The sequence below is a fragment of the Cryptomeria japonica genome, chromosome 8 (assembly GCF_030272615.1).
Source record: "Cryptomeria japonica chromosome 8, Sugi_1.0, whole genome shotgun sequence".
Taxonomy (NCBI): domain Eukaryota; kingdom Viridiplantae; phylum Streptophyta; class Pinopsida; order Cupressales; family Cupressaceae; genus Cryptomeria; species Cryptomeria japonica.
This window is the reverse complement of record NC_081412.1, coordinates 4,164,569-4,190,736: the sequence shown is the minus strand read 5'-3', so window position 1 is coordinate 4,190,736 and position 26,168 is coordinate 4,164,569. Positions and strand designations below refer to the sequence as shown.

Sequence of the window (26,168 nt, the reverse complement as noted above, 5' to 3'; positions counted from 1 at the left end):
TAATCGTTGTGGTATATGTCGATGACATCATTTTTGGAGGTGACAATGTTAGGATGTGCTAGGACTTTCTTTCAAATATACAGAAGGAATCTACGATGTCAATGGTAGGAGAGTAATCTTTCTTTCTTGATTGCACATTTCCCAATTAGATAAAGGAATTTTCATCTCTCCAACCAAGTATGTTAAAGAAATGTTGAAAATGTTTAGAATGGAGGATTGTAATCTAGTGAGTAGTCCCATGGTTACTAGTTGCAAGTTGAACAAAGATGATGAATCTCCTACATCAAATCAAACTTTGTATAGATCCATGATTGGAAACTTCCCATATCTAATAGCTACAAGGCTCGACATTATGCAAGCAATTGGTTTAGTGGTATGTTTTCAAGCAGCTCCAGAGGAAAGTCGTGTTAATGCAGTCAAGAGAATATTGAAATATTTGAAGGTATACACTAATGCGGATTGTGCTGGCAATATTGATGATAGAAAAAGCATTGGTGGAGGTACATTCTTCCTTTGCAGTTGTCTTGTATCTTGGCTTAGCAAGAAACAAGCATTAGTTTATGATTATATCTATCTATAGTAGAGGCAGAGTATATAACAAAAGCAGCATGTTGTACACAAGTTCTATGGATGAAATAGACATTGAAAGATATTAAGGTTGAGTATGAGCACCCCATTCCAATACTCTATGATAACACAAGCACCATCAACATTTCAGAGAATCCAATCATGCATTCAAGGACTAAGCACATTCTGATTAAGTACCATTTCTTGAGGGAGCAAGTACTTGAGTAGCAAGTTAAGTTGGAGTATGTTGCCACAAAGGAGCAGATTGCTGACATCTTTACAAAGCCTCTTCCAAAAGAGACCCTTGAGTACCTAAGAGACAAATTTGGAGTAATGCCACTCTCATCCATTCTCTAAGTTCTCATGAGATGCATGTGATTAGGGGGAGCTATTCACTATCTTATTCAGTTAGCCTCGGATACACCTTGTTATTGGTGTCAAAGGGGGAGAAGTCATAGTCAAGGGGAGTTGCATGATTCAATTGTTTGGGTTGCCTTCAATGGCAAAGGGGAAGATTGTTGGACAAGTTGTCATTGATGTCAAAAATGTGGAGCATGGAGGTAGCCGATTTCAAGGTGTGGTAAAAGGAAACTAAATAAAGTTAATTGCTGTGGCAGCCAACCTCCCTCTAATGATGGCACATTCAGTAAAATTTAAGGTAAATTAAAGGTTGCATTTCCTGTGAGCCGACCGAAAGTTTGAAATAAGCCTTGAAAAAAATTAGAAGTGGCACCAATGTTTATGCTAATATAGAGGGTGACCCTCCTTGGTAGATGTGCCCATTTTTGGCCAAGGTAATTAATAATCAAATGAAAATTCTTTATAGCTGGCGGACCTTATTCTTGCTAGCCAATTTCAAGAAGAAATAAAAACAAAAATATATGATTAATAAATTCTTGCTAGCCGACCTTATTGACGAGGTATAACCCTTGGCATGAAAAGACACATTGGATGGTATAAAAGAAGGGTCTTTAAGGATCATTAAGGTATCGAATTAATTACACATCCTTTTAATCAGAGCAGACTTACAGAGTAGACCTTAAGAGCAGAAAATTGCAGATCTTATGCGATGGAAATGTCAAGGAATATGAGCAGAAAATTACAGACCTTGGAGCAGATCTAAGAGTCCCTTTGAGAGCAGATTTTGGAGGCTAATTCCAGACATAAAGGGTAGATTTAGAGCAGAAGTAAAGAGCAGATCAGACCTTTGAAAGTAGATTATAGTGCAGATAATCAGACCTTTAAGAGCAGATCATAAGAGTAGGAACCAGATGTTTTAAGGGCAGATCTATGAGCTAAATTCAGGCCCTTTTTGGAAGCAGACATTGGGCAGATTTGTGAACTTCCTTTCAAGATTATATTTTATATCCGAGTGGAGGTTTTAGAAAAGTTTTTCAAGAGAAAGAATGGGCAGATTTTGAAGTCCTTCAAATGATCTAGGGCAGATCCAACAACATCATTATCACCCTACATTTCGAAGGTTGGAGCCTTCTAGTTGGTGAGATCTGAGGTTGCAGCCTACGAAGTTGTAAGAAGTTATGTAAAGCAATTTTTTTGCCATGGTTTCCTCCTAGAAGGGTTTCCACATAAAATTGTGTGTGCATCTTATCTTCTTTTGTTAGATCTTAATTGTGTGAATGCTTTGTTCATTACTTTGAGATTACTAAAATTAAAAATTGAGAAAGTTGATCTTATACTAACTCACCCCCCCTCTCTGTATAAGTGCGTTTGTGTTTTCTTCACGCTTTCCAAACTCTCATTGTTTCATGTGTAATTGGTGAACTTGGTGTTATGAAAATTTGAAACCCTAATTACTTTTGTAAATTACTCATTGTGCATCTAGTGATGTCTGCAACTTTGTCTTAAATTACATATCATTTAAAATTAGGTTACCGGGTTTGCCCTTGGGCCGCCTTGGTATGGGTCCAGGTTCAACCGGGTTCGTGGTACGGGTCTGGTTCGACCAGGGTTCGAAAAACCCAGAGTCGAACCCGGGTGAACACAGTCGAACCCGGGTGAACCTAGTCGAACCCGGGTGGCTGGGTGGCCCATAAAGTCAAAAAACATTGCAAAATTAATTTTTTTTCCAATTCCGCCTTGTAAAAAGTGAAAATTATAACGTAAGATTGACTTCTAAATCATTTTATTGACTCATTTCATCTCATTTGTGTTGCAAACAAAAGTTTTATGAGAGCAGGTTGAAGAAAGGGTGAACAAAATTTGGCTTCCAAGATCAAAGAGGAGTTGAAGACTGATTTTTGAAGCTTCAACACGTGTTGCAGCATCATTTCCATACATTTTCAAGCTTCCATTGGCTGCAAGAGGTAGGTTTTTAAACATGTTTTTCCAACTATTTTTGTTTCACAAATTGTCAAACATGAAACTTGAATTTTTTTTCATTATTTAGTTTTTCTTTTTGAATATGTTTATATTATTTCTTACCATAGGAACTAGAATGGCATCTACATCTTCCTCCATTGGCAATGAACAAATAATTGCAAAACAAAGAAATGATCCAAATTCTCCCTTATGGAATATGTGGACATTATAAAACAACTTCCGGGATGTGGGGGATTCCATTGGAAATGCCATGGATGTGATATTGAACGTAATAGTTCATATTATCGGGTGGTAGGCCATTTGTGTGGAATAAAAGGAAGAGGCATAAAAAAATGCTCTGGAAAAAATGGTAGACCTTTACCAAATGAGACAGTGATGAAATATATTAGGGAGCATGAGGCGACAGAAGAGAGGGAAGCTCGTAGATTGAACCAAACCGCATCAAAGAAAACAAAGGGAATGCAAGGCCCTTCTAATCCCACTATTGTAGTAGAAGACCACCTCTTCTTTGCCACAAATGAACCTCAAAGTGAACCACCCTTGACACGTAAAAGAACAAAGGGGCCTTTAGAAACCGCATTCCAAAATGAGAGTAGAGACAATGCTGACGAAGATATAGTAAGGTGCATTTATGCAAATGGGTTGTCATTCAATGTTGTTCGCTCCCCATATTGGAAGCAAATGATAAAAAGTGTTAATGAGGCTCCAAAAGGGTACAAGGGCCCCGGTTATGAGAAGGTACGTGGAACATTATTGGAGAAAGAGGTGAAGAGGGTTGAAGATGCATTGAAACCCATAAGGGATTCATGGGTTGAGACAGGTGTAACAATTGTTTCAGATGGGTGGAAAGATGCTAAAAACCGTCCCTTGATCAATGTCATAGCGGTGTCCCCTAAGGGGGCAATGTTTTTGAGAGCTGTGGATTGTGAGGGCCAAATAAAAGATGGCCAATTTATTGCAGAAATTCTCATCTCTGCCATTGAGTCTGTGGGATCCCGCAATGTTGTCCAAGTCATAACAGACAATGCAAAAAATTGTAGAGCTGCTGGTTTGTTGGTTGAGCAATGCTATGATCACATCTTTTGGACACCTTGTGCGGTACATTCACTCAATCTTATGCTACAAAGGATTGGGCAAAAAGAAAAATGGATCAGAGATGTGTATGCAGAGGCTGAGGACATCAGATGTTCATCACAAACCACCACATGTCTCAAGGGATTTTTAGAACTTATTCGAATTTGGAGTTATTGAAGGTAAGTGTAATAGTAATTTAATTTTACATTTTCTGATTTTTTTAAATTTTCAATGTTCATAATATCATTGTGTAAGCTATATTGTGTATTCTTCTTTAAAGTTTGGCTTTATTTTTTTATCATTTGGCATTAATTTGTGTTATAGGTTGCTGAGACTCGTTTTGCATCAAACACAATCGTCTTAAGACGACTTGTGAAAGTTAGAGTGGCACTATGCAATATGGTGATCAACACCAATTGGACTGTATGGAAGCAAAGTAGCACTGAGAGGGCAGAAAAAATTAGGGATAGAATATTGAGTGATAAATGGTGGGATCTTGTTACATATCTCCTAAGTATCACTGAGCCCATCATGAGCATGATTCGCTATACAGACATGGATAGGCCTTGCATAGGTGAGATTTATGATGGCATTGACTCAATGCTTGAAAAAATGAAGGTCACTATAAATGAAAAAGAGAATGATTCTCAGGAGAAATTCTTCAAAGAACTAGAAGTAATTATTGTAGAAAGGTGGAATAAGATGACCACTCCTTTGCACCTTCTTGCCTATGCCTTGACACCTAAGTACTATAGCAATCAATTTCTTGATAAACCAGGAAGGATTCCACCATGGAGAGATCTAGAAGTATCTGATGGGTACAAGGCAGCATTTCTTAGACTATATCTTGATGATGATTTGCGAGATGATGTTACAAATGAGTTCATAGAATTCGCAAATGGGAATGGTCTAAGTGTTGATGCACTTCGTCATAGATCCAAGAAGGATGCTCATAGCTGGTGCTACTTCCATGGCACATGCTTCCAACACCTACAACCCCTCGCTATAAAAGTTTTATCACAAGTAAGTTTAATTAATTAAAATTTTTAATTTACAAGTTTTAGTTTATTTATAGTTTACTTTGTCTTCATAGGTTGCTAGTAATTTTATTTTTATTAATGTATAACTTTAATTGTTTACTTTGTCTTCATAGGTTGCTAGTTCATCTGCTTCAGAAAGAAATTGGAGCACACTCTTTCATCCACTCTGTAAAGCACAATAGGTTGCTATCAAAAAGAGCGGAGAATTTAGTATATGTGCATTCCAACCTATGTCTTCTTTCACACAAACAACATGACTACACACAAGGGGAAACAAAGATGTGGGATATAGAGCCAGAGCATACTGATTTGGATGCTCCTGCTTCTCAGCTTCTTGCATTGACACTTGATGACTCGGAAATTGAGCCAACTTATAGTGCAAGTGCAAGTGGCATTGGCTCATCTAATGTCAATGTCAATGAGGAGGAGGAGGAGGATGAATTAGATGATCCATTTGATGATTAAACTTTAAGTTTATATTGTTGAAAGTTGAAACAATGATACTTGAATATTTTGTCATTTTGATATTAAACTTGATGTATATGATGCTATTATGGTATGATCATGATGCTATGACAAGTTTATGTTTGTTTTGTTGTTTATATGATGCTACGTGACATGCAAATTTTAATTCATGCTTATAGGCTTCACAAATATATATATATATATATATATATATATATATATAAAATTTACATGTTTTTGTACTAACGAACCCAAACGAACCCAAACCCCTTTTCAAAATTTTGCCGTACCGGTGTACTGGGTTCTTCGAACCCGAACCCGAACCGGCAATCTAGATTTAAAACAGTTGTTAATGCTGATTGTACTTTGGAAACTTGCTGCTATCCACTATCTTAGTGATAAAAACTTCTTGAAGATGTGCTGAAACGATGACAAAACTCATTGAAGAATGTGCAAACACTTGGAGATTTTGTGTGATGGAGAAGATAAATAGAACAGATTTGCAAACTAATTTTATCCTTCCTCCGTTGGCATCTAACTATAGTTCTACCTTTCCTTTTTGTGGAATATATCCTTTTGTAGGGAGCATGCCATGAAATATAAGTTCAAATTTTTAGTGTTAAAAACCTGGCAAGCCTCTACAGGATGAGTGCTCCTGTAAATCTCTGATTTTTGTGTTTATGTTAGTTTTTCCTTATAGGGTGCACACCACAAGATATACATATTTTGGTCGACATAAAATTTGCTGCTCTTCACAACAGAGCATGCCTGATCATTAACTTTTTTGAAAACATGCCATCCATCACAATTGTACATGCTATTGTTGTAATGTCCCCACTTCTCTAGTTGCCATCCAGATGCTTAAATTCACCTATCACCCATCTCCACAAGTGAAGTTTAGTGTTGGGAGATGATTGATTAGCCAAAGGGGACAATTACTTAGACATAATTTGCTTTGGTGAGCCATTAATAATAAAACTTTATAATTTTATGTTATAAAGTAACTTTTTCTAATTTAGAAAAAGTTAATAAAAGTGACTTATGTTGGTTGAAAATCTTGTATACTTGGGGAAATATACAAAATTGTGGTTTCAACCTGTTGTGACCATTTCACACATCGCCCCATCGCAAATGGGGACCCCCTCTTTTTGCTTGTTTTTTTTTTTTTTTTTTTTGCTCGTTTTCGCTTTCGTTTTTAGGGTTTTGTAGTTAGTTAGTCGTCTGGATTTAGGGCCTAGCCTTAGGGTTTTAAATTTTGCCTTTTCAAGCCAAAATCCAGTCATTTTTTTTGAGAGCTTTTGAGCTTCTTTTCTAGAATGCAAATTTTGAATGCAATGAATTCGCCAAAATGGTCTAATTTTCAATTGGAATGTTCATGCAGAGCTTAAACTTGTCTAAATAATGACCGTCAATATGAATTTTTGTCTGACTGAATATTTTGACCAAATTTTGACTTTTTGAAGTTTGATCCTGGGCATTGGAATTGATTTGTTTTCGCCTCGTGAAGTGTTAAAATGTGAAAAATCTTGTTATTTTGGCCTGTAGGAGCAAAATCGCTCCTGTCCCTCAGTGAAGGACGGGAGCTCAATTTCAAATATCTCATCATCCTTGCAGAGTCCAGACAAATTTTACGTTTGAAGTGATAGAGAACGACAAGATTTTTCCATTGAATATAAATTGAAGATTTTCATGAGCACAGAAAGGCCTCCAGGAAGAAAATCGCTCCTGTCCCTCAGTAAAGGACCGGAGCTACGATTCAAATTTCGTTTTGTCCTTGCAAGATTTTGATAACTTAACAATTTGAGGACGCCCGAAGGAAGATGCTTTGCCAGATGAATATAATTTGAGATGCAAAAACGAAGGAAAATGACCTATATTGACTAAATCGCTCCTGTCCCTCTCCAAGGGACCAGGGCGAGGTACCTTGTAGCTCTCGTCCCTCTCCCAGGGACTAGAGCGATTTCCTCCATTTTGCAAAATCCAGACAAGGGTCAAGGCAAGTTTACGTTCAAAAACGAAGGAGAACATGAGATGAATGCGTTGAATATAAATTAAAGATTTTTGGGACGTCCATAACAGTGTTAAATGCCTAGTTCGCTCCTGTCCTTCAGGAAGGGACCAGAGCGATTTTTGATATAATTGCTTTTCTTGCAAAGTTACAAACAATGTAAAAGCATGGGCGGATAGAGTGAAGAAGGACGACTCCGTTGAATATAAACTTGGAACCTGGCAAAGTAAGATGAAGGCCACAAAGGGAGGATCGCTCCTGTCCCTCTCCAAGGGACCAGGGCGATACAATGGTGATGATACGTCCCTCCAAAGTTCAAGGTCGTCCCTCCAAAGTTCAAGGCCGATCCAAGTCAAGACGAAGGGTGGCGAAGACATCTCAAGGCATTTCCATCAAGCGCAACGTTGCAAAGATCATCACATGGAAGGATTTGCACTCTATAACCCAGATCGCTCCTGTCCTTTGGGAAGGGACCAGAGCGATACCTACATAATGGCGTAGATTTCAAAAGACAAAAAAGTTTCGAGTTACCAAGAGGGTCGAAAGGACATCATTCCACGCAATGAAGATAATTGCAAGTTGGTAAAAAACAAGAACAAGCACCTAATAATGGACTTCGCTCCTGTCCTTCAGGAAGGGACCAGAGCAATATTAGATGTATTGATCATTTCATGCAAAATTCACATAAGGACAATATATTGCAATGTTCTGGAGGGTCCATGGTATGATAACAAGGTGATAGACAAGAGTTTTGAACGTCCAAACATCGCCAAACGGTGTAAAGGCCTCACATCGCTCCTGTCCTTTGGACAAGGACCAGGGCGATCCTATCAAAAGCGCTCATATTCCTCCAAAATCGAACCAAGGCGAGGTTAAGCAAGACAAGGGACGGCGTTTAGAAAACATCACAATGAAGGATCGAAGGTTAAAAATGCATATTGAACGTAAAAAAATCAAGATCGCTCCTGTCCTTTGGACAAGGACCAAGGCGATCCTATCAAAACACTCACGTTCCTTCAAAGATCAAGGCGAAATGAGGATAGGAAATGCAAAGGACATCGTCGGGGAGACATTGCAAAGGAGATCGAAGTTTAAAAATCGCCAAGACCAAGGAGAAATGTGGATCGCTCCTGTCCCTCTCCAAGGGACAAGGGCGATGATCCTTATAACATCGAAGGTACCTTGCAAAAGCGAGTGGGACGTGCGCAAAGGACACAAGCGTTGATAAGTTCGAAGGTCAAAGATACAAGATGAACATAAAGACATGGAGATCGCTCCTGTCCCTCTCCAAGGGACAAGGGCGATGTTAGATAAAACACATGACATTCTTTGAAAGTCACGTTAAGACAAGGACGCACAGGATTTTAATTGGCATTTGGAAGATGATACAAGGAGAGGATCGTACCAAAATGGAGAATTTCAAGTAAAAAACTTAGGATCGCTCCTGTCCCTCTCCAAGGGACCAGGGCGATAATGATCATAAGATACATTTGCTCGCACAAGAGAGGCATTCAAATTCGAAGGACCACCAGATGATCGATTTGGGAGGTGAAAATGAAGGAGTTGAACGTTAAAAACGCAAGAATCTAGACCAAAATCATGGATCGCTCCTGTCCCTCTCCAAGGGACCAGAGCGATGAGGTACGTCCTTTTATTTTCATATCTTTGGCGCCAAATTTAAACAATTCGAATTTCTTTAAATGCTAAATCAATTTAAAAAATCGAAAATCCATTTTTTATTGGCATTTAATATGGCGTTAACATGTATTAATTATTTTTGCCTTATTTAAAAATCGAAATTTGCAATAAAAAACGCAAGGCATCAAATAATTAATTAATTAATAAAAATCGATTTGAGCGCTCATATGTGGAGGTCGGCCTTGTTATTTCATTGCAAATCATTTAAAAATCGTTTGAAATGGTTTTATTTTGTTAAGTCGGCCTAAGGGGTAAAGGATGCAAGCGCTATATAAGGGGGTAAAAGTTATCATTTCTACATCATTATTTTACCTTCTCTACATGCGAATTAAGGGAGGCGAATATAGTGCGAAGTGTGTTCAAGGGTGGTGCGAGTTTCATTCATCCAAGGGTGGCGCGCTTAGACATTCAAAAGTGGTGCGATTGCAAACCAAAGGTGGCGTAGACATTCCCAAGGTGGTGCGAATTTGAAGATCCATCCAAGACCACGCCTAAGGCGAATTTGCTAAAGACTTGGAGATTTATTTGTGCGAACTTGAAGATCCATTTGAGACCACGTCCAAGGCGATAAGTGAAGATCACATTCTATCCAGAGGTGGCGAAGTCAATTTTGAGGAGATCATATTGAAGACTATCTTTATACCTCAATTTTGCCTAGGCAAATTTTGTTTTTTGCATTCTAGAGTTAGCTCTCTATCGAGGTATGGCGATTTAATTGTTATTGTTTTATTCCTTTATCGTCATATTTCAAATTTTGAAATTTTGAATCTTGAATTTCTTTTGGCTCAGTCGTTGTATTTTTAGGAAATGATAACTCTAGAGACTTATCATAAGGTTTCCTAAAATTTATCTCTTTTATCTACGTTATTTATTGCAAAAATCTATTTCTCATAATGAAATGTTGTGTAGGTATGGCGACCCCAAAGGCGGGAGCATCCACCAGTCGCTCGGCTCTCATGAAAGAAGATCAGAAGACTGAAGAAGTGGAGACCAAGATCGTGTCCAAGTGGAGCAACATTGGAGATACAAACTTGGGGAACTTTAGTACGAAGAAGTTCCGAGAGGTCCCTTACATCGGCAAGCCATCACCTGTCGCCCGGAGAATAATAGAAAGTGGCATCATTAAGGCGGCCGGTTTTCCTCCAGCCATTCAGTGTCACGAGTTGATGATCGAGTGTGCCCGTCATTACAATCCACAGTCCAGGACAATTGTGTCCAATGAGGGAAACATTTTGGCATACCTTTCAGAGGAAGCCATAAGTGAAGCCTTCCATCTTCCAGAGCACAGGGACATGATATACAAGAGCATTGAAGGAGCCAGATCAGTGTACGATGATGATCCAGATGCTTGCCTAAGCATAATCAACAAGAACTGGCTACTTAAGAGTCGTCCCCGTCTGAGCAAAGTACCGAACACACCACACAGGATCGATTTCCAAGAGGAGTACAGAGATTTGATCACCATGCTCAACAGAGTTACAGGAGCACCTCATGCCTTCTATTTTGAGAAATGGATGTTTTACTTCATCCAGGTGATTGTTCAAGGAAAGGGTACAATACATTGGGCTAGGATAATTAGCCATTGCTTAGACGTACAGTTGAGAAGACTCAGGGCTACTAAGTCCTTCCACATGAGTTCATACGTCATCTATGCCTTAATTAGGAGCGTTGAGTACGCAGGACTACCTCACAGAGGAGTGATTGGAAGAGGACCCGGCGAGGTCAGAGTTTGTGAATCCTATACCTACTTGCATCATCCACCAGGGAAGAACTACAAGTTAATCAATGATACTTTCACGATGAACATCACAAGGACGTTGCAAGGAGGGATTCACAACAGATTATCTCAGGATGCCCAGGAGTTAATCAAGAGGTACGGTGCTTGGTTCATTCAGTTTCCCAAGTTCACTTACATTAGAGTGTATGGATGTCCTTTACCTCCATACATGTTGCCGAGATACCCGACAGACGGGATTGTGTTACTTGAAGTAACAAGGCAGTTGGCAGCATATGTGAAGGCATTCAGACACAGACATCAGAATGGAGTTCAGGTACCTATTATTTTGGGTAATTCAGTTGAGGTATGTCCCAATGTCTCAGCCATGGATGACGTAGAGAGGGAGTTAGCCTTGTATCCTTTTTCATCTTTTGCTTGGAGGAATAGTTTTGATCCACATGGACATTTAGAGGAGACAGTCGGTAGAAGATTTAGACATGAGTACCAGATTGAAGATTTTATGATGAATCTCCTAGATGATCTCGAAGTGAAACGAAAGATACATTCTAGATTGCCTTTGGATTTCATCAGGAAATGTAAGATTTACAGAGTGGCCGACCAAGCTCAGGACAACGGCAGGCACATCCAATCTTCATATGATAGAGAAAGCAAAACAATAAGTTTGAATTGGAATGAGCCCGAGGCCGTGGATTTAGATGAATTGATGGCACCAGTCTTGTCTTGTACTCGCAGATGGGTAGACGTTCAACATCAGAAGTTGAGAGAACAAGGCATAGCCATGTCTTTTACTTTGGAAGAAAAGCCAGCTGAAGGTGGAGCCAGTGTTAGTGAAGGCAATCCTAATCCTAGGAATACAGGTGAAGGTAACCTTCGATGTGCCAGTGAGGGCAATCTCCATTCGAGAGGTTCAAAGAGAAAGGAAAGATCAGAAAAGAAAGAGCCTTCCAAGAAAAAGCAAGGTGCTAACAAAGATCAAACGCCAGGTACTTCTTCCAGGCCAGAGGATAGAACAGTTCGAGTGGAAGAATCCATGGAATCAATGGTACAGAATGATAAACAGGAAGAGGAACAGGCACAGCATGTTTCATCCGATGGATCTCTCCAAGACTATGATTTAGATAATGATAACGAAGTAACATCTCCTCCCAGACAAGAAGAAATAGTACATAAAGAAATTCAAGTTCAAGAGACAAGATCAAATATCCCAGATTGGTTGAAGGAAAGATTGACTAAGGTAATCGTAATTGAGGATGAAGACAGTGCAATTGATTTAGAGAGCCTCGTGGGACGTTCACATATGACAATAGAGAAGAAGAAGGCTACAAAGATGTCCAAGATGATTCGAGATGAGACTGGATCTAGAAAACTGCAGATAGCTACACCGGCAGCAGACAAATATGAGGATGAGATCCTAGCAGAGGACTATCATATACAGACTATTGAGTTAGGACCGTCCACAGCAGAGCAGACTTTAGATGATGCCACCGACACATTTGAGGCATTGAAGGATAAGTTTAGAGAAGTAGAAAAGAATAGAAAGCTTGAGAAAGAGGTCGGTGCATGGAGGACATATTTCAGTCACATCAATGAACCTTTGGGACGTCAGGATCCAGTTAGATCACCATTGCAGGCATTGCCCCTTCAATCAATCAATGAAGCAGAAAGATTCAGGAATATGGTCCAGCGTACATGTAGTTGGATGGATAGATCTCACACGGTGGCCATTGAGTTTGTTACAAGGATGTCGAAGATCACCCATCAGCCTATCCAAGTTCTTGAGATTATTCACAGATTGATGGCAACGGTAGCTGCATTTGCCCATACCAAGGACGTTGTCATTCCTGTCTTGAAAGTTATAAGACATACATCCAGAAGAATTCTAGCACAGGAGAAGATCTTAGAAGGTGATTCTCACAGTTTGTTTCAGTGGTCAACCTTACTCCATATAAAGAGTGTTCTCTTTGAGGACATCAGTGTTAGATGTGGTCAAGTTGAGGAGGTGATCAATCCGATCCAGGACAGAGTATTTGAGGTACTTCGTACCATCCTTGGCAGAAGGATCGAGGTCGAGACAGATGTGGATTTACAAGAATTTGAAGATAGAATCAAGATCATCTTTCGCAAAGACGCAGATGTTACAGATGAGCAGTATGATCAGATGTATGCCACCATGCTCCTGATTGATAGAACGAAGGAACTTGAACCCACTTGGGACACAGCTCTTCTAGATGCATTTGATCAGGTTATCCACTTAGAAGAGAGTATCAAGAATCTTCCCGAGATTCCAAGCACAGAAATCGAAGGGATCGTGACAAAATTCATTGCATATGCTAAGAAAGAGAATTGGAAAGGGAATAAGATTCTAGATGAAAGGTTGTTACAGATGACATGACATCTTATTTCTCATTGGTTGATACCTCCTAGATTTTTGTGCCAAATTTAATATTTGGCTATGTATTTAATATTGTTCAGTAAAAAGGAGGTCATTTGTAACAAACCCTAATTAGGGTTTAGGTGTCATGATCTTGTCCATTGATTTACTTTCAATCTGGACCTTTCATTGTAACTGGGGATGCTATTTATACCCCCATTTTCCATTTCATTTGTAATAGAATAGTCAATAGAAAAATAGAGAATAGAGTTGAGAGTGAAATAGGGAGATTAGAGTTGTAAGCAATTTTTATTTTGTAGCAAGATTGAGTCTTGAAGAGAGAAGTTCAAGCAATTGTTGTATATGATGACTTGGAAATCAATAAAATATTGAAGTTATGGTGTTTTGTTGCAAATTTCATAAGTTATCTTCATGGTTGTTGGATGTACTTGAATCATGCTCAATCAAAGTAGTTTGTTAATTTGAAAGGCTAAGTGTGAGGTTTGATATTTGGTAGGATTCACAATCCAAACCACTAGCTTCTTGCTGATTGTAGGAACGCCTTGCGTGGTCGACTGGAAAACATTTTGAGTCCTTAACCTTCAAGCATTTTTGCATCTAGGAGATGTACTTTCATAGTAGTGTCCTCGGTCTTTGATGTATTGAATACCATTATTACCTTAGAAGATCGCACTAATTTCAATTGAGTTGTTACCTTATGGCAAAATTGAAGTTAGTTGAGTCTTGCCAAATCTCATTCATGCTAAGTCGTTCATAGGGTTAGACTAGACTTCCTTAAACCCTATCTTTTTCATTTTTTTTTTTTTTTTTTTTGAAAGTACCTTTAGATTAGTAAAATCTTCGAGCTTTGAATACGTAAGACGCCTTGGAGGAAACAGCAAATCACATCATACCACTAAAAAAGCTTGTCCACACGTGGAGACCCCACTAAAAGAACCTTGGAGTCCATCTAACTGATCCTTTTTGCAGATCTTCAGCAGTTAGAGACTATTTTCTCAAGAGAGGATAAGATGCCTGTCGGTATTTTATTCTGTGTATGATTGTGTACAAAATACACGTCAACACAACCACAGCACACGAGTAAAAACTCTCCTAATTAAGGGAAGGCTCCCCCTATCTAACTACAACTTGGAAAATAAAATAAGATGGGACAACAATCTTTCTTTTTTTTTTTAAGAAAGACAATATCCTTTTCTCTTCACAGAAAAGGATAGCGATTGAATATGAACAACAATAACCGCTTTCAAGTGAAATAAGAGAAAGGAAATGAAGTTTCCTGAAAGCGCAAAGACTTCCGTCACTTCCTTCGGGACGGGACAGCAATATCAAGCTCAAAGACTTGACTATTGGAAGTCCTATCTACCTTTTGCTATACTAAATTTTACAACGAATAAAAGATAACAGCGCAAAGATTGGAATAATCTATTCTTTCAACACAAAGACAAGAACTAATGCAAGCTCAAAGACTTGCTGCTCCTTCAAGAGAGTTTCCTATTTTAATTAATCTTCTCTACTTGCAGCTCAAAGACTTCAAATCAGATTGGACTAAGCTCCTTTAGAAACACTTTGTATAGAAGAAATAAAAAGATTCAAACTCAAACATGTAGTTCAAAGACTCAAAACTTGAGTAATCCTTCTTTATTATTCTTCAAAAACTTTCAATCCACGTACATAAGCTCAAAGAGTTTTTGCTGTAAATTTGGCAGAGTTTTTGCTTGCTTTCCAAAAGATAAATATTACAATAGACCCCTCAAGTATTTATAGAAGAGGAGCCTTGAGAAAAAGGTGGGAAGATCCTAACTAACTTGAGAGATTCTCTCAACCACCAAGACTCATTCAATAACTAACTGAGACTTCATTAACTAACTAAGAGTTACTCCAACTAACTAAGACTTATTCCAACTATAGTCCTAATCGGACACAACTTGTAGTTGCCTTACATGTAATTACAAAAGTGCAAGTAATGTGTACCTTGCTTTTTACAAAAAATACTTTTACATGTAACTTGTCAAAACTAAATTACAACTAAAGATTACAAAAGAGGGAAAATTCAACGAAGTGTTGAAAAACACTTAAGTTGCATTTTGTGAAGACACAAATCCTTGAAATTTCTGGATGCTCGCTTGTAGTTCTTGGGGATTCGTTTCATGGGTGTTCTTGGCAACAACCATAGTCTTCACAATAGTGTCGTGACAGCGGAGGAGCGCAGAATTGTTTTTATCCAAGATAGACTAGATTTCATGCAGAAAGGCTTGGTGTTTCATCAACGCTTGAATCAAAACTGTCGAGAATTGTTCGCTTCTCCATTCATTATGAATCCTCATCTGTAAATCAGCAAGAACTTCTTCTTCTGGAATCAACTCTCCATCTTGACTTACTATGTTGCAAGAGGCCCTTTCACAATGTGAGACAATATCTCGGTAAACTTCGCCGCGAAATCTCTTTGCATCACCGATCTCCTCAATGAGGGATTTAAGAACAAGGGTCTTGTTTTCCAGGAGTTCTTCAAATTCCAAGTACATGACCCTGGAAGAGATGATGGCGTGCTCCTGTAGAACACTCAGCTGTTGTTGGGGCATGGTACGCCAAATTGTCAAACTTTCTTCAACACTTTCTAGATTCTTTTTGAAAGTATTAGAAGTTTGATCTAGTTTCTCCTCAACAATTTCCAACTTAGACATTATCTAAAAAATGTCTTTCATTACTTGTGCACATAGATCATGAAGCTGATCAACCCAGGAATCCAGTGCTTGCACTTTTTGAGCAGCCCTTTCCACTCCACGAATTGATTCTTGGGAACCAGAGGAACCTATGGAGCTACTCCCTTCAGCAGCAGGTTTTGTAATTTTATGAACGGCTGCCATAAGTTGTCGGTTTTCCTCTTCTAGCTTGTCTTTCTTTGCTAGAAGATCATCACACCTTTGCACCAGTGAAGCAACAGAAAATTGAGCATCACGTTTAATGACCTCATGCGTTTGGTTGCCCAACTCTATCTTTGCAACCTTATAATCAGCAGCTGACATTTCATCAAGTGGTTTATCTGCAATAGGTTCCACAATTTCAGCTACCTTCATCTTGTTGCTATCAACAGTTACCCTAGAGATAGTCTTGGCCTTCTTAGCAACTTTGGATCTGGACTGTTTCAGTTGCTGATAGTCAAAGGCGTTAGGTGAGATTTCTTGCTTCTTCCTTTTCGGGGTGAAAGAACTAAGCCATGGAGGCAAAGTCATCAACTCCTCTCCAATAGCAGCCGTAGGCAAAGGAGAAGCAGTTTGGACATCCTGGGAGGAATATTTGTTTGGACAGCGACCACGGTTTGCTCAGTTACCAATGGGCATGAAGATTGCCTCATGAATTCTTCAAAACCAGAAGTGGAAGTATCAATTTCTAATAACTGAATGCAAGTAGGAATATTTTCAGGAACTTTCAAAACACTCTCTTGTTGATGATCAGGAGATGGCTCGTATGCTGAAATGGGAATTGCATTCTGAGATGGAAATTGGAAGGACGACCTCATGAGGCGAGTCTGAAACTGGAGACTTGGGAGCATCATCAGATTGCTGCCCCTCTTCTGGATTATCCAGATCGATCACCTGAACATGGAATCGTGAATTTTTCTTCCCACGAATAGTCGTCTCCTCGGGAGGAAGCACTACTGCACGACTTACTCGTAACTTGGTCCTTGTGCCTGAAGATGAAGCACCCTCCTTGTGGTCAATCTGAATCTCAGACTTCCGTCCAAGAGGCCCCGTAGAATCATCTTCTTTACCAACCTTGATTTTTATAAGTCTAACAGCATTACTTTTCAGCCATGCGTTGGTGTTGGCCAAGATAGGTTGAAATCTGTCAAGGATGGATATGCACTCCTTGTGTGACCATTGGATCAAAGGAAGTGGAGCTTCCTCAACCCTCCGTGAAGTGTATTTAGGATCAAGTATATGCCCGTCATCAATCATCCCTTGTGGGATATCCACCAAGTTCAAATCAACAATTTGCTCAACAGTGAGCCTGCAGTAATCCATCTTGAGGACTTCGGCTTCTGTGCGGAGATCTACCTAGATGTCTTCAATGCGATGAACATGCACAAAGTATTTTTTGATCTTCTCCTTCATACCTCTATAATCAAAATCAGCTTTAGGTTTAAACCTTTTGAGCTCGATTTCCTGCAATTCAATCTCCATGGCCTTAGCCTTCACAGATGTGACAAGGGAGTACCGACCAATTTTCAATGGGTTTGTGGTAGAGATCCCCATTCCAACCTTGTGCTTAGCAGACTGAAAAGTGTGAACAGCCATGATCTTTCTTCCCAACTCCATAAGAATGATCTTATCAGTTGGGTATCTGGGAAGCATGTATGGCTGACCATCATAGCATCCAATCCTCATATAAGTGAAGGTGAGAAATTGCAGAAACAAACACCCATACTCAGACACCTTGTCCCATGCCTCATCTGATACTCTCTTGTTCCTGAGATTTCTGTCAAACTGACACATGAAATATCCAAAGAATGCATCTTGGACCCTTCTGAAATGCAGTCTGCTGGGTCTCAACGGCAACTAGTCATAATATTCCCAAATTGGTATAAGTGAGCGATCACCCTTGGTAGAAAGACCTGGAAAGTGTCTAAGTGATGCTGCTAAATATATCAAATAAGAATTCATGAAGAAGGTCATGGTGGTAGGAATTGCTGCAAGTTGTTCACACAAGGTATTGCTGATGACTTCCCCCAATGAAATGTGATGTGACTGTCGTATGAACATAATGAACTGATACATCCATGGCTCAAAGACATTGGAATGCTCAAGGCCCATCATCCTGCTGAGAAGAGTGATGGTGTCTCCTATCTCCCATTTGAAATCGCAGCGGTTCAACTTCACCCACCTTGAGAAGGAGGCTCGTGGCTCTTGGATCCACCTATTGATGTGTCGCTTGCAATCTTTTTCCCTCTTTACATAATACTCCGCTGCACTTTCTTTGGTGATTTCCATATAAACAGGTGCAAGAGGTATTCTGAAGACCTTCTCGATCATATCTGCATCAAGACGGATTATAGCTTCATCATCATCATTTTTGATGACTCTTGATTCCTTGTCAAAATGATGGGCGCATGCAAGAACGAACTTAGATTCTAGGGCAGCCACTGGGAAGGAAGATGCATGATGGATATGGCTGTCCAACAGCCGCTGCAATTTATTATCCTGTGGATCTTCTACCCTGTTGACAAATTCTGCCATATCAACGTGCCCTATCTTCGTGTCTCTGATGGGATCCAAAGGAGAAGAAACCTGGGAAGGTGCAACTTCGTTCTGATATTTGTCATATTTGTATTTCATCTTCTTTGGAGTTGGAGATGCCGACAAATCTGACATTGATTGTGAACCTGGAATGCTGTGATGAAGACTTAAAAGAGTTAAGGCAACATTATAGTTAGCTGCAAATATCATTCTTCCTTCTCCAAATGGATAAAACTTTGATCCTTGAACTTAACGATTTTGTGAGAGGAAGAGGGGAAATATGTAGAAATGGGAAAATCTTGACTTTGACCAATTTCGGATCTTGGGGGAATTTTTGCAAGTATACAAGTTGGAAAGAACATACACACAATCGGGGTTTTAAAACCCGAATGCAAGTATACTTGTAAATTTGAAAATGGAGAAATGGACGGAAAATAAGATTTTGACTTGCGGAAAATGACAGAAATGGAAAGTACGGATATGGGGAACATGGATGGATAGAAATGGGAAAATCCGGGAAAGTCATTTTCATGAAAATGGGAAGAACTCTTCAACATGTAATCCGGTTTTCAAAACCCAAATTTGCAAGGGAGGGGTATTTCACACTTTTCAACTTGGAATTTTAACAAAAAATGGTTAAATTCGTTAATCGTAGGGGAAGAACAAGAATTTCCAGCGAACTTGTAATCGGGATTAAAAATCCCGAATACAATTAAAGAGGGAAAATTTAGGGAAGAACAATGCAATTCAAAAATTGCATACCAAGGGAAGAATTCTCTCACAAAAACCGATTTTTGGGGGAAGAACAACACATTCCAAAAATGCAACTAAGAAAGAAAACCAAGAGAACAAGAAAATAACAAAATGAAGGAAAGAAAGGAAAGAGAACATACCTTTCTTCAAATTGAAAATGCCTCTTCAAGAAATGCAACCAATTCTTGGAAAGGAGGAAAACCAATAAATAGAAGCAATCCGCAATGCCAAACCCTTAACACGTTTTTGCAAAAATGCCCCAAATTGATAAATGAAGCAGCAATTCCAAACTTGGAGAACCGAAATGCCAATGAGAGAGCACACCCAAGAGGATTGGAACAAAACGCCTAAGGAGGAGTAGAAGAAATAGTGACAAGTGTTTGCAAAACGTGGCCAAAGGAATCATGTGGAGAAAAATGTGGCCACCATTTGCATCTTCAATGACATCAATAAATAGCTCAAACTCCTCCCAAACTCCACGCCTAGGTGAGAGAGAGCAAAACGTTTTAGGAGATTGCAGCTTGTTGGAGATTTAATCCACTAAAATGTGGCATTAAAGAAAAACGTGACTGCTGATCTAGAAAGAAAAACGTGACTGCTGATCTAGGGCGAAAAACCAGTAAATGCAACTTCCATTTGGCGTGAAAGGTGTCCAAGAATGCATGAAAATAGGATGCAAGCCAAAACGCCTTCCTCCTCCAACAATTTCTCCACAAAAATTGCCTTGAAATGGTCAAAAACCATTTTTCCTTGCATTTCGGGTTTCTTGGAAAAAAAGACAAGTTCAATTTTGCATAAGAGAATGAAAATCGGGTTTTTTGATGACAAATACAAGTTTTAATTACACTTTTTCATTTGGCAAGCCAAAATCGGGATTTTTTAGACAAATGACAAGTTTAAAATTGTCAAAAATGTACTTGTAAGGCAAAATCGGGTTTTTTGGAGAGGAATACAAGTTTTAATTACTTGTAAAAGGGAAATAAAATCCCTACAACAAGTTAGAAAAGCTTGCACATATGTAATGCGGATTTAAAATCCCTATTACATGCAAAAACCATTAAAGTAGGGGTTTTTTGACCAAACTGCAAGTTTACTTGTAGTTGAGTCAAAAAATCCCTATTTTAACTAAACAAGATAAAAACAACAAAGGGGAAATTTAAAACAAATTGCAAGTAACATCTTTTAATAAAAGTGCACATGTAATAAGCTAAAAATTTCCCTACAACAACCAAAACAATGAATATCATTAAAACTTGCAGTTTGAAGAAAATTCTCCACCTGCAGTTGGGATTTTAAAACCCGAAATTGAAGGAAAGACATAGCAAACGAACCCAAAATTTGACGAAATTCGAAACGCAGTTAAAGATGGACTGAGGATTAAGCCAGTCCAAGGATTAGTCGAAATTTTGTCTCGGGAAGCGTGCCATAGAGTAATTTTTTTTCATTTTTTTAACAAAAATTTCATGTAGTGGTCCTTCATTTTTGGAAACAAAAATGAGGACAACTTATAAGTTACTTTATTCTTTTTAATTAATGACTTTATATTAAAGTCCCTTGCACATATCCCTAGGAGTTAATAATTAAAAGGTGGTACGATTTTCATGAAGAAGACCGATCTTTAAGTTGGCGCCACTTTCTAGAAAGGAAAGACTCCATTGGAATCTTATTTTGATGCCTTTAGGGGTTCGACTTGGGAGATGAAGGCATAAGTTGGGTTTGGGATTCATAATTGAGCATTCTTGGATTATTTTCTTCATCAACATAGCTGGAGCAAGACTGCAAATTCATATCTGCAGGTTTTGGCAAGGATTTGGGAATGAAATCTCCCTTATTCTCGCAGGTTGGACGTAGCCCCTACCTGATTTGGCACGATTTTCAGTATTTCAGGTCATTGAAGGACCAAATTGTGTGATTGATCAACTAAGACAGCAAGTAGAGGGTTTGAACAGCAAATTCTGATCAACTTGGAGGTTCTTACAGCAAGCAATCCCTTTCTAGATGCCAGCCGTACCACTTCTACTTGCCTCGAATTCATTAAAAATAAATTGAAGGGTTTACCTTTGGATTTTCTGTACAAATCTCATTGTCAGCATTAGGAATAAAGATTAGAATCATTCTTTTAGGCTTATGAAGTCCTTGGAGAGAGATATGAACAAATCAGTGTGGAAAATTGACCATTTTCAGTGAAGTCTCCTGGGGGCCTGAAGGAATCAGCAGCAGTTGGGTCTATTTGTGTTAGATTTGTTTTTGGTAATTATTATATAGAGGAATAAAACTCATTGGAGCAGTTAGGACACATTGGTAGCTACTGTAGCAGCATCTGGACTCATTTAAGCTGATTAAGCAGCCCTCCAGGCAAGGCGTTGGACCCCTGGTAGGCCAATTTTGGCATATCTCTATTGAATTCCACTATTAGTTGGCATTTGTTAATTGCTGTTAGAAAATCAGACAATCTGAAATTTATTTTCAGTCATTAGTTTTTGTGTTATCATTGTTATTTAATTGCATTGTCTAAATTCCAAGGCATATATATTGCAAAAACACAAAAAAAGCATAAAACCACAAAAACAAACATATGAAACCAATTTTCTCTACCGCTGGCCAAAGAAATCAGAATCAGAAAACTAAGTCAGATTGCTACATTCAGTAGTCGGCATCTTTCAATTGTATATAGTTTGTACTTTTTGTTTTGTCAAAACATGTCATTCCTCCTATGATGAGCATGCCACCATATAAAGACCTGCAGCCTCTTGTTTAGAAATTCTGTCATCCTAAACAGTTGCACACACCCTGTAAAGACCTATTGCGATTTTCAGTTTGGAACTTTATGCCCACCTACAATCAGGTGCATGCCTTGTAACTCCAAAAAAATATTCTACTGCCTTAGTGAATTTCTGCCAATTATCTACTGTCTAAACTCTGAGTTTTGCCTTGCAAGATGTATTGGTAAGCTCATTTCATTGGCCCTGCAGAGACATGAACAAGATTTGACAAAAATAACATAGATGACCACTATGAAGATTGAAACATGACTCGTGGCTGAAAATGACAAGGATTAATATTGAAATGCGACACAATACAAAGAGTGTCATATGGGTACAACAGTTAATTAGAATGCTTAGGATTTCTTGTTATATTTACTCTTTTCTACCAAAGGGGTCATTTCTCCTCTTTCTATCCTTGACTTACATCATCAGTTGATCAAAAATTGTTGCTTATATAATATATTCCAGTCTTTATTTCAACTTCCTGGAATTGCAAGTGCATTCTGATTGAATCCACAACTATTCCTTCCATTTAGTTCTATTTATATTTGCATTGATTTTGTCTAATTTCTTTGTTATTGTTGGCATGTGGTTATGGTAAGGTATATTTGCATTGGTTAAGTGCAACATTATTCAGATAGCAGACAGACGGTTGGTAGATATCAGATTTAGCATATAAAAAAGTTTGGTCCATTGTCAGAGGCAACTGATTGACAAGCCTTTCTTAGCTGAGAAGAAAATAATCAGATTAACAGAGATTTATATTTTTCATGATTTTTATTGCCAATTTAGTTTTGCCTCTATTGAAGAAATGTGGAATCCAAATCCTTAGACCTATGCAGCTCTGAACACAGCTGAGTACGCTGTAAGTTCTACTTCCAGCGTTGTCTTTTGATGGAACTCAATCAATTATATGGTAGTCTTTAATTCTAGATATAGTCTTTTCTTTTATTATAATGAGACTTATACTTGAAATTTTAAATAAATATACCTTGAGTCGTCATTTGACACATTATTAACTTGGAAAAACTGAAATAATGGATATGATCTCTTATATTTTTCAAAAAATGTTTACATAGATTTACTGTACTTCAGTATCTTATTGAATTTTTCTGTTGCCCTGTATTTCCATTGTTTTGCAACTTAAACTGATGCTTCTTGATTGATATGGTCCTTAACTCAATGCTTTGCTTTGCATTGCTTATAGTGTTTTTGTTGTTACAGGGTTGGCATGTGGCAAAGGATGAAGGAAAATTGATCTCGGGTATCTCCAAAACTATACCAAGTAATCTACTTCCTTCAGGATCTTTTCAGTCAGTTGGAATAGTTATCAATGCACTGAAATATCATCAGAATGTGGACCTTCCACCTGTGTTGCCAAAGCGGAAAAAGAAACCATATCCCAGACCTATCAAGGAGATAATACGTGATGCACGAAAAATCAAAAAGAGGAGTAAGCTAGAGGAAGCAAAAATGGAAGAAAGAGTTTTGGGACCCCCAGAAAATGGATTACTGGTTCCTGACTTGATACCAGTTGCACATCAGGTCTTGGAAGCAAGAAAAATCTTGGTGAAGAACCTTGTGAAGCTGCTAGATGTGATTCCTGTCTTTGCTTGCAGGTTAAATACTATAAATTGTTTCTCTTTTAGTCTCATTATTTATCTATCATTTTAGACACTAATTCATGTTGCCAATGAAAATAAAGATCTATTAAGTAAATAAGAGGTGATTAGATCATAGTTGCTCTGCCGGTGATCTCTGAATTTGAAGATACTAGAAATCTGATGCAGATACTGTTCAAATGTGCACGTTGGTTTCATTGGCAATGAGATTAGAGATTGCCAGGGTTCAGGAAATGGAGCTCGAAATTCATCACATGTGTGGATAAAAGGTTGCATTGATGGCATTCTTGTTCCTATTGAGACCTTCCACCTTTTTGATCGTCTGGGAAAGCGCATTAGTCATAATGACAGATTTAATGTAGATAGTATACCAGCAGTTGTTGAGCTTTGCATCCAAGCGGGTGTTGATCTTCCAGAATACCCAACAAGGAGAAGGAAGAAACCATTGCATATGATTGGAAAGAAAGTAGTAGACCCCAATGTGTTTGTGGATGAACCCAAGCAGACAAACCAAGCAGGGCTAAGTGAGGAATTGGATCCATGTGGAATTCGTCCACAAACCAGTCCTCCGCCTTTGTCTTCACAGGAAATTCAGGAAGTGGCAGAAACAGCACTTCAGGCATTCGATACTATGAGGGGTGGAGTGTGCAAACTATTAAAGAAGTATCCTGTAAAGGCATGTGGCTATTGCCCAGAAGTGCATGTTGGCCCGTTGGGCCATAGAGTCAGACTATGTGGAGCTTTCAAGCATCAATGGCGTGATGGAAAACATGGGTGGCAAGAAGCAACTGTTGATGAACTAATACCTCCACAATATGTCTACCATGTCCGTGATTTGGCTGGTCCCCCTCTTATGAATCACCTTAGAAGATTTTATGGTCAAGCTCCTGCCATTGTGGAGCTTTGTGTGCAAGCAGGTGCAGCAATACCTGAGAGATTCAAACCTATGATGAGGGTCGATATTGCAATTCCAGATTCACAAGAAGCAGAAATGGTTGCTTAACTCATTGTGATTTGTAGCCAAGTTTGGCTCCTCCACTAAGTTTTAATATATATTGGGCTGGTGGGAAGTTAGAGAAAGGTCTTGCACAACCCAAATTCTTAACCTCCACGGGCTCCAAATGTACAAACAAGCAGACATTGTATGTGATATTGATTATTAATGATCCAATATTGTTTCCAAATCATCCATCTCATGTACTTGTGCATTTTCTAAATTTTTACAAAAATCACATCGGTATTCATGTTTCACATTTTGTATTTTCTGTTAATGACATTCAAAATTATAGTAGAACCATCATTTCGAATTCTCCCTGTTGGGATGTTTGTTGAGTTGAATTACAAATTTAACATTAGTCTGAATTCCAAAATTCAAGATAATCCAATTTGGAGAAGAGTCGGTTTGTTTGAGAAGGTGATATCGTAGCTTGGATATATGGTTATCTTTGCCAAAGTTTTCATGTTTGGTTGGTGGGTAAGTAGAGAGATATATTTATAGGGTTGAAAGATGGAAACCATGGCTTGAGAGAGGAGTGTTCTCCCCAGTTCTCCCCACAGCCACAACCCACCATTCAACACCACCTCCAATTCCTTTGGAGAGTAAAGTATGTGATAAAGAAACCCCTAGCACAAGGAAAAATCTCAATAGTGCCAACAATGAGAGTCCTCCAAGACTCCAAAATCCACTTTTGCAAGTCTAGGAGAGAAAGCCAAAAGCTTTTAATTTGCAAATCAAACTTCGAGTGTAAAATACTCCATTTTCAACCACCTCTTGCCTACAAGCCGCAACAAGGGGATCACAAGAATAAGAAAGGGGAGTCTTTCCAAAATGAGAATGGCACGTAGAACCAAAGGGGGTCCTTGAGTTGACCATGGCCACATAAGATCTTGCCAATCCGCCCCAACCACCAAACCAAGGAAAGGCAACCAAAAGATCCCACACTACCCTCAGACATAAGCTCTAGGAAGAGCATGACACCAACAGTAGGAACACCAGAAACACTCCATGACACGCAAAAAAGGTGACTAGGATAAACCTTAATCACCAAAACACAACCATACAAGGGTGAGATGCTAATATCAACCCTAGAGACTAGGCCATTACCATTAGAAGGTGCACAAAGGTTGGGCACAACAAATTTGTTGCCATAGAGCTGCAGAAAATCAATTGGAGTTAGAGAAGACATTGTGGAAATCTTAGAAGTACAAGCAATGACCAAGGAAGAAACAACCCACAAACACTATTAAACCTATAAGACTCGTTTGGGTGTGGCAAGAAAGAATTTTTTGAACCAAAGGTTAGGATTCATGAAGGAGATGTTGGGTCCCAAAATTGTTGCTCCAAAATCCTAGAAGACAATTCAACTTTCAAGGCAAAAGGTTGTCATCATGAAAGTAAAACTAAAGTTCATCCATATTATGGATGATTAAAGGCCAATGGATGAGAGTGGATAAGCTCTTTTTTGCTTTGGG

At 38.7% G+C, this 26,168-nt stretch overlaps 1 protein-coding gene across 1 annotated transcript in view; it reads left to right on the top strand.

Moving 5' to 3' along the window:
* Positions 1–24,883, top strand: part of LOC131051185 (APO protein 1, chloroplastic) — an 81,853-nt gene extending 56,970 nt beyond the window's left edge. The window contains exons 2-3 of the mRNA XM_057985578.2: positions 23,299–23,693; positions 23,865–24,883. Of these exons, the coding sequence (XP_057841561.2) occupies positions 23,299–23,693; positions 23,865–24,699 (1,230 nt within the window). The 3' untranslated portion in view covers positions 24,700–24,883. The remainder of the gene's footprint in view (positions 1–23,298; positions 23,694–23,864) is intronic.
* The last annotated feature ends 1,285 nt before the right edge of the window (positions 24,884–26,168 follow it).